General features: G+C 59.7%; 1 protein-coding gene across 1 annotated transcript; it reads right to left on the reverse strand.

The window, feature by feature from the left end:
- Positions 1 to 2,595: 2,595 nt before the first annotated feature.
- TUBB (tubulin beta class I) lies at positions 2,596 to 6,931 on the reverse strand. The gene is made up of 3 exons (XM_084280800.1): positions 6,824 to 6,931; positions 5,176 to 5,286; positions 2,596 to 3,792 (listed from the first exon to the last, which is right to left on the reverse strand). Exons 2-3 carry the CDS (start codon positions 5,234 to 5,236, stop codon positions 2,735 to 2,737), a joined length of 1,119 nt encoding a protein of 372 aa, XP_084136926.1. The 5' UTR covers positions 5,237 to 5,286; positions 6,824 to 6,931; the 3' UTR covers positions 2,596 to 2,734.
- Between the last annotated feature and the right edge of the window lie 2,494 nt (positions 6,932 to 9,425).

The following is a 9,425-nucleotide window of genomic DNA, read 5'->3' on the forward strand; positions in this document are numbered from 1 at the left end:
GTTGGGGACACCAAGGTGGGGGTGGGGAACTGAGGGGCCACCAAGGCAGCTTGGGGACACCACGAGGGGACAGGAGGAGGATGAGGTGACCCAGAGCCCCGTGTCCCACCACATGGGGACATCACGGTGGGACCCCCGAGGTGACACCGGGGTGGGGGGACGACACCACAACTGGGAGAGGGGGACACGGGGGGGACACACAATGAGCGGGGGGGGGGTGATGCTGGGGGTGTGACACAGGGGGTAACACTTGAGGTGACACGGGGGGGTGAGGCAGGGGGGTGACACTGGGGAGGACAGAGGGGCTGACACTGGGGAGGACACCGAGGGGGTGACATGGGGGTTACGCAGGGGGTGACACTGGGGAGGACGCTGAGGGTGACATGGGGTGATGGGGTGACACTGGGGTGACACTGAGGTGACACAGGGGAGGGTTGCTGAGGGGGTGACGCTGAGGGGGTGACACCAGGGGGAGACACTGAGGTTGTGACACTTGAGGGGGTGACACCGGGGGGGTTGCTGAGGGGGTGACACTGAAGGGGTGACACAGGGGTGACACTGAAGGGGTGACACCGGGGGGGGTGACACTGAGGGGGTTGCTGAGGGGGTGGCGCTGAGGTGACACCAGGGGGATGACACCGAGGGGGTGACGCAGGGTGACGCTGAGGGGGCAACACTAAGGTGACACTGAGGGGGGACACAGGGGGACACTGAGGGGGTGACACCAGGGGGGTTGCTGAGGGGGTGACACAGGGTGACACTGAGGGGGTGACACTGGGGGGTTTGCTGAGGGGGTGATACAAGGGGAGGTTGCTGAGGGGGTGACACTGAGGGGGTGACGCAGGGGAGGTTGCTGAGGGGGGGACGCAGGGGGACACTGAGGGGGTGACACCGAAGGGGGGACACTGAGGTGACACTGAGGGGGTGACACTGAGGTGACACTGAGATGACACAAGGGAGGCTGCTGAGGGGGTGACGCAGGGTGACACCGAGGTGACACTGAGGGGGTGACACCGGGGGGGTGACACTGAGGTGACACTGAGGGGGTGCCAGAGGCTGCGGCCCCGCGGTGGCTTTTCCGGCCCCGGGTTTTTATTCCGGAACTTTTTTCAATATGAAAAAAAAAACCAACAAAAAACCAACAAAAAAACCCAAAGTGGGAGTGGGGGGAGGGGGGGGAGGGGCAGGGACACCCCCCCCCCCGGGGTGGGGGGACACCCCACCCCCCACCACCTTGGGTGTGGGGGGGGAGGGGCCACAGAGGCGGTGGCTGGAGGCGGCACCTTGGAGGTGGCTTCGGGTGACACCGGGGGACCCATGGGGGGGGCGGAGGGGAATAATTTAGCGGTGATGACGTCATCAGCGGCAGGGGAGGGGTGGGGGAGGGGTGGAGGGGTCTTCTGGGGTCTTCATCCAGGATGAGGAGGCTTCAGGTGAGGATGATGAAGGTCAAGGGCTCTTCAGTGGCTGTGAGGAAGGTGTCGAGGAGGCTCTGGGTGAGGATGATGAAGGTCAAGGGCTTTCAGTGGCCGTGATGAAGGTCAAGGAGGCTTCAGGTGAGGATGAAGGTCAGGGACTCTTTGGTGCCCATGATGAAGGTCAAGGAGGCTTCAGTGGCCATGATGAAGGCTCTTTGGTGGCCATCATCAAGGACAAGGAGCCTTCAGGTGAGGATGATGAAGGTCAAAGGACTCTTCAATGGCCATCATCAAGGAGGAAGACTCTTCAGTGGCCATGATGAAGGCCAAGGGGCCTCTCTGGGTGATGATGATGAAGGCCAAGGACTCTCCAGTGATGGAGGAGGACTCCACTCTTCAGGTGAGGATGATGAAGGACGGGGGACTCTTCGGTGGCCATGATGAAGGACAAGGGCTCTGAGGGCAACCAAGAGGTGACGATGATGAAGGACAACAGCTCTTCAAGGACGATGATGAAGGCTGAGAGCTCTCCAAGGATGAAGGCCAAGGTGGGGTTGGACCTTGAGGGTGACGATGATGAAGACCAAGGGCTCTCCGAGGACGAAGACCAATGATGAAGGCCAAGGTGGGGTTGGACCTTGAGGGTGATGATGATGAAGACCAAGGGCTCTCCGAGGCTGAAGGCCAAGGTGGAGTTGGGACCTTGAGGGTGACGATGATGAAGACCAAGGGCTCTCTGAGGCTGAAGGCCAAGGTGGAGTTGGGACCTTGAGGGTGACGATGATGAAGACCAAGGGCTCTCTGAGGCTGAAGGCCAAGGTGGGGTTGGGACCTTGAGGGTGACGATGATGAAGACCAAGGGCTCTCTGAGGCTGAAGGCCAAGGTGGAGTTGGGACCTTGAGGGTGACGATGATGAAGACCAAGGGCTCTCTGAGGCTGAAGGCCAAGGTGGAGTTGGGACCTTGAGGGTGACGATGATGAAGACCAAGGGCTCTCTGAGGCTGAAGGCCAAGGTGGGGTTGGGCTCTGATGACTCTCCAAGGATGAAGACCAAGGTGAGGTTGGACCTTGAGGGTGACGATGAAGACGACCAAGGGCTCTCCAAGGACAAAGGCCAAGGTGTGGTTGGGCTCTGAGGCTGATGATGATGATGAAGACCGAGGGCTCTGAGGCCGAAGGCTTCTCCTAAGACAACAAAGCAGGGGTGGTGGGGGGGGAGGGACAGCGAGGATGACGCAGGACAACGCAAGACGGCGACCACCACCACCACCACCACCACCACCATCACCACCACAACCACCACCACCACCTCCTCTCAAGCTTCCTCTTCGGCCTCCTCCCCGAAGTCCTCCTCTTCCTCGGCGGTGGCGTCCTGGTACTGCTGGTACTCGGAGACCAGGTCGTTCATGTTGCTCTCGGCCTCGGTGAACTCCATCTCGTCCATCCCCTCGCCCGTGTACCAGTGCAGGAAGGCCTTGCGGCGGAACATGGCGGTGAACTGCTCCGAGATCCTCTTGAACAGCTCCTGGATGGCGGTGCTGTTGCCGATGAAGGTGACGGCCATCTTCAGCCCGCGGGGCGGGATGTCGCAGACCGCCGTCTTCACGTTGTTGGGGATCCACTCCACGAAGTAGGAGCTGTTCTTGTTCTGCACGTTCAGCATCTGCTCGTCCACCTCCTTCATGGACATGCGGCCGCGGAAGACGGCGGCCACGGTGAGGTAGCGGCCGTGGCGCGGGTCGCAAGCCGCCATCATGTTCTTGGCGTCGAAGACCTGCTGGGTGAGCTCGGGGACGGTGAGGGCGCGGTACTGCTGGCTGCCGCGCGACGTCAGCGGGGCGAAGCCCGGCATGAAGAAGTGCAGGCGGGGGAAGGGCACCATGTTGACCGCCAGCTTGCGCAGGTCGGCGTTGAGCTGGCCGGGGAAGCGCAGGCAGGTGGTGACGCCGCTCATGGTGGCCGACACCAGGTGGTTGAGGTCGCCGTAGGTGGGGGTGGTGAGCTTGAGGGTGCGGAAGCAGATGTCGTAGAGCGCCTCGTTGTCGATGCAGTAGGTCTCGTCCGTGTTCTCCACCAGCTGGTGCACCGAGAGGGTGGCGTTGTAGGGCTCCACCACCGTGTCCGACACCTTGGGCGACGGCACCACGCTGAAGGTGTTCATGATGCGGTCGGGATACTCCTCGCGGATCTTGGAGATGAGCAGGGTGCCCATGCCCGAGCCGGTGCCGCCGCCCAGCGAGTGGGTGAGCTGGAAGCCCTGCAGGCAGTCGCAGCTCTCCGCCTCCTTCCGCACCACGTCCAGCACCGAGTCCACCAGCTCCGCACCCTCCGTGTAGTGACCTTTGGCCCAGTTGTTGCCGGCGCCGCTCTGGCCTGGGGGGGGTGGGTGGGGGAGTGGGGGGAGAGAAGAGGAGAGGGATGTGGTGAGGGGTGGTGGGAGGGGACACATGGGTGAGGGGTGGGGGGATTGGGGGAACAGGGTGAGGGGTGGGGGACAGGGATGTGGGTGAGGGGTGGTGGGAGGGGACGTGGGTGAGGGGTGGGGGACAGGGACATGGGTGAGGGGTGGGGGGACGCATGGGTGAGGGGTGGGGGGACGCATGGGTGAGGGGTGGGGGGACGCATGGGTGAGGGGTGGGGGGACAGGGACATGGGTGGGAGTGGGGGACAGGGACGTGGGTGAGGGGGATGTGGGTGAGGGGACAGGGACAGGGTGAGGGGGGACAGGGATATGGGTGAGGGGGGACAGGGATATGGGTGAGGGGGGACAGGGGACAAGGGGAAGGGTGAGGGGACAGGGTGAGGGGGTTGGGGGGACATGGGGAAGGGGGACAGGGTGAGAGGTGGGGGAAGAGGAAGGGGGGGATGTGGTGAGGGGTGGTGGGAGGGGATGTGGGTGAGGGGACAGGGGTTGAGGGGTGGGGGACAGGGGTATGGGTGAGGGGGGGTGGGGGGACATGGTTGAGGGGACAGGGTGATGGGTGGGGGGACAGGGTTAAGGGTGGGGCGGGACATGGGTGAGGGGTCAGAGCACAGAGTGAGGGGTGGGGGGAGGGACGTGGGTGAGGGGGACGTGGGAGCATTTGGGTGAGGGGACAGGGTGAAGGGTGGAGGGACAGGGTGAGGGGGTTGGGGGGGATGTGGGTGAGGGGGACAGGGTGAGGGGGACATGGGTGAGGGGACAAGGTGAGGGGACAGAAGGGGACGTGGGTGAGGGGATGGGGAGACATGGGTGAGGGGATGGGGGACAGGGTGTGTTGGGGGGTTTGGGCACTTAAGCTTGGGGGTCTTTAGCATTGAGGAACCTGCCAACCTTTGGGGACCTTCACTATTGGGGACCCTCACCCACTTTTGGGGACCCTCCAACCCACCATCAGTGACCCTCACTCACATTTGGGGACCCTCACCCACCTTTGGGGAGCCTCCAACCCACTATCAGGGACCCTCACTCAACCTTGGGGACCTCCACCCACCCTGCAGGACCATGAGGGTCTCACTGGGCACCCCAACCCAACCCTTGGGGTCCTCTACCCTCCTCCCTCAGCCCCCCAGGAGCACCCTGGGGACCTCCCCCCTTTTTTGGGGACCACCACCTCACTCTACGTGAAGAGCACCCATTGGCCACCACCCCAACCCGGTGGGGACAGAAAGGGATCCCCACCCCCCCCAACCCATCATGGCCACCAAGGAGACCCTCAGGACCACCCAGGAGGGGTGGGGGGACCCCAGGTGGGACCCTCCCCCCCAAAAACTCACCGAAGACGAAGTTGTCGGGCCGGAAGATCTGGCCGAAGGGTCCGGACCGCACCGAGTCCATGGTGCCCGGCTCCAGGTCAACCAGGATGGCCCTGGGAACGTACTTGCCTCCTGGTGATGACATCACCGCGTCACCACGGGGGTGGGGGGGACACACACACACCACGGTGACCCCTCCCCCAAAACCCCCCTGGAGAAACCGGCCCAGAAGTCGTGGGGGTGGGGAAATGGGTGAGGGGAGCGCGGCGGGTTGTGGATGTTGGGGAAGGGGAAAGGGGGGTGATGTCATGGGGGGGTGGTGATGTCACAGGGGGCTCGTGATGTCACAGGATGTGGGAGGTCATGACGTCACAGGGGGGTTGTGATGTCACAGGACAGGGGAGGTCGTGACGTCACAAGGGGCTCCGTGATGTCACTGGGGGCTCGTGATGTCACGGGGTAGAGGTCGTGATGTCACAGGGGGCTCGTGATGTCACGGGGGGCTCGTGATGTCACGATGTCACGGGGGGCTCGTGATGTCACAGGGCAGGAGAGGTCGTGATGTCACGGGGGGCTCGTGATGTCACGGGGGGCGGGGCAGGTCGTGATGTCACAGGGGGCTCATGATGTCACAGGGCAGGAGAGGTCGTGATGTCACAGGGGGTGGGGCAGGTCGTGATGTCACAGGGGGCTCATGATGTCATGGGGCGGGGGAGGTTGTGATGTCACAGGGAGCTTGTGATGTCACAGGGTAGAGGTCATGATGTCACAGGGGGCTCGTGGTGTCATGGAGCGGGGGAGATTGTGATGTCACAGGGGGGTCGTGATGTCACGGGGCAGGGGAGGTCGTGATGTCACAGGGGGCTCATGATATCACAGGGTAGAGATCGTGATGTCACAGGGGGCAGGGGAGGTCGTGACGTCACAGGGCAGGAGAGGTTGTAATGTCACAGGGGGCGGGGCAGGTCGTGATGTCACAGGGGGCTCATGATGTCATGGGGCGGGGGAGGTTGTGATGTCACAGGGAGCTTGTGATGTCACAGGGTAGAGGTCATGATGTCACAGGGGGCTCGTGGTGTCATGGAGCGGGGGAGGTTGTGATGTCACAGGGGGGTCGTGATGTCACAGGGTAGAGGTCGTGATGTCACAGGGCAGGGGAGGTCGTGATGTCACAGGGCAGGGGAGGTCGTGATGTCACAGGGGGCGGGGGAGGTCGTGATGTCACAGGGGGCGGGGGAGGTCGTGATGTCACAGGGGGCGGGGGAGGTCGTGATGTCACAGGGGGCTCGTGGTGTCATGGAGCGGGGGAGGTTGTGATGTCACAGGGGCAGGGGAGGTCATGATGTCACAGGGGGCTTGTGATGTCACAGGGGCAGGGGAGGTCATGATGTCACGGGGGGCTCGTGATGTCACAGGGGCAGGGGAGGTCATGATGTCACGGGGGGGCTCGTGATGTCACGGGGCGGGGAGGTCGTGATGTCACAGGGGGCTCGTGATGTCACGGGGCGGGGCAGCTCGAGATGTCACAGGGGGCTCGTGATGTCACGGGGGGGCTTGTGATGTCAAAGGGGGCGGGGGGAAGGTCGTGACGTTACGGGGCGGGGCATCATGATGCCACAAAAGGGGGCGGGGGGTTGTGATGTCACGGGGCGGGGCAGTGACGTCATACCGGTGGCCTCGTTGTAGTAGACGCTGATGCGGTCGAGCTGCAGGTCGCTGTCGCCGTGGTAGGTGCCGGTGGGGTCGATGCCGTGCTCGTCGCTGATCACCTCCCAGAACTGGGGTGGGGGGGAGTGAGAGGGGGGGTCACACCCCCCCCACCCCAAGAACAGGGGGCGGGGGTCCCCATGTCCCGTCCCATCCCCCCTCTCCCCCCATCCCAACCACCCCCGTGGGGCTCCAGGGCTGGGAGAGCTCCCCACGGCGGGGGTGGGGAGAGCTGCAAGCTGATTGGATGAGCTGAGCGTGGAGGCGGGGCTTTAGGAGGAAGGGCGCGATCCTATTGGAGGAGGCACTCAAAGGGGGCGGGGCCATGTAGGGAGCAACCCCCGAGGGGGGGGCGGAGCCAATGATGGGACAACCAGTTCGGGAGGAGCCAATGGGAGGGCGGGGACACCCGCCGAGGGGCGGGGCTTGGGTGAGAAAGGGGCGTGGCCACCCCATCCCCCCCCAAAAATCGGGCGGGAACCGGAAACAGCGTTTGAATCGCCGCCGCGCTCCAAAAAACACCCCGAAATCCCCCTTTTCACCCCCAAAATCAGCCTCCGCAGTGAAATACGGTCCAGAAACCCTCATTTAGGCAGATTTCGCCCCAAAATATCTACCCCTGAGGGGGGAGGGGCGGCTGGGAACAAAGGGGGAGGGGGAGGAGGGGGGGTTATAGCCCCCTCCCCTCCCCCAAGGTCAAGGGGGATCCACGAGAGCCCCAATTTGGGGTGAAAAGAGGAGAAATCGGTTAAAAACCCAACGATTCGGGTTAAAAATGAGCATTTTTGGAAGCTGAGATGCGGCTTTTGGGTAAAAAGGGCTTAAAAAAAAGATTTTATTGGGGGTTTTGGGGGGAAAAAAGGTAATTTGTGGGTTAAAAAAGCCTTAAATAGGTTGAAAAATTAAATTTTGGGGGAAAAAGGAGGAACTTTGAGGGGAAAAGTGTGTGTATTGGGGTGAAAATGAGGGGGGTTAGGAGAAAGAAGTCTCTGTGGTGGGGTGAAGCTGATTTTTGGGGTAAAAAGGGGCTAAACATGCCCTTGGGGGGACAGAAAAATGAGGTTTTTGGTGTAAAAATCCCTTTTTTAGGTGTTTTTGTGAGGGAAGAGCTGGGTCTGGGTTGAAAAACTCTGGTTTGGGGGCTGGAAAACCCCCGTTTGGGTAAAAAAAGGTGTGATTACTGGGCTGAAAATTGATGTTTCCAGCCCGAAATGGCAGTTTGGGTGGGGAAAGGGCAGTTTTGGTGTTAAAAATCCTGTTTTTGGGGCTTTAAAATATGACAAAAGCGGGAAAATCCTGTGATGCAGCAAAAACATCCTCCCACCTAGTCAGGCAAAGGCGGGTTTGGGGTTAAAAATAGCCGGATTGAGGCTGAAATAACCATCGTGCAGCAAAAACCATCCCCTTTTTGGGGTAAAAACCGAAGGATTTTAAGGAAAACTCAAAAATTTGGGGCAGAAAAGCGGCATTTGGGAGCACAAAGGTTCTTCAGAGCTGAGAACCTCCATTTTGGGGCTGGAAACCTCCATTTTGGGCCCCTGATTCAGCTGCGAAGGGATGGGGGAAAAAAAAGACCATTTCTGACTAAAAAAAAACCCTTAAACCCCCAAATTTGGGGTTGGAAAGATCAAAAAGGGTTTTGGGGGTTAAAAAAGCCCCCCGAGGGGTTTAAAGGGGGAATTTAGGGAACAAAGATCTTCGAGTGAAGCGCAAAACCTCCATTTTGAGGGGGAAAAACTCTTCCAGAGGGGAAAAACACATTAAAGGGTGAAAAAGATCCTTTTTTGGGGTAAAAAACGCCTATTTAAGGTCTAAAAACGAGAAATGCTGATGGCTGAGAAGGAAAAAACCCTTTTTTAGTGCCCAGAACTCCATTTCAGAGAACAAAGCTGCTGTTTGAAAGCAAAAAAATCTCCATTTTAAGGCCGGAAATGCTGATTTGTGGCCAAATTTTTTATTTTAGGGGTTTAAACCTTTTATTTTTCATTATGGGGCCGGGAAAAGAACGAGAAGCATCCTAAAAGCCCGTTTTGGGGCGAAATGAAGCTCATCTGGGGCTGAGAGTTTCACTTGGGAGGCGGCACGCCCCTTTTTTGGGGCAGAAAACCCGCATTTTGGGGCAGAATAAAACCTTTTGAGGCCGAATAACCCCACCCTTTTGAGGCAGAAAAACCCGCATTTTGGGGCAAGAAACCCACACCATTTTGTAGCAGAAAATGAGTATTTTGAGACAAAAAAACCCCATCTGGGGGTAGAAAATCCACATTTTGGGGCAACCTCCCCCATTTCGGGGTCAAAAACCCCATTTTGGGGCAGAAAAAAGAGCATTTTGGGACAGAATTTCCCTATTTTGTAGGTAAAGCCCTAAACATTTTGGGGGAAAAAAATATTTTGAGCAGAAAAATCCTCATTTCGGGGTAAAAAGAGCCTATTTCGGGGGAGAAAACCCCCATTTTGGTGCAGAAAAAAACCCCCATTTCGGGGGCTACCACGCGGTGGGCGGCACGCCCCGATTTTAAAGCGGCTTCTTTTACGAAAATATTTAAGATTTCGATAGAAAAACC

This window comes from Gallinula chloropus, assembly GCF_964237585.1.
Source record: "Gallinula chloropus genome assembly, contig: HAP1_SCAFFOLD_245, whole genome shotgun sequence".
Taxonomy (NCBI): Eukaryota; Metazoa; Chordata; class Aves; order Gruiformes; family Rallidae; genus Gallinula; species Gallinula chloropus.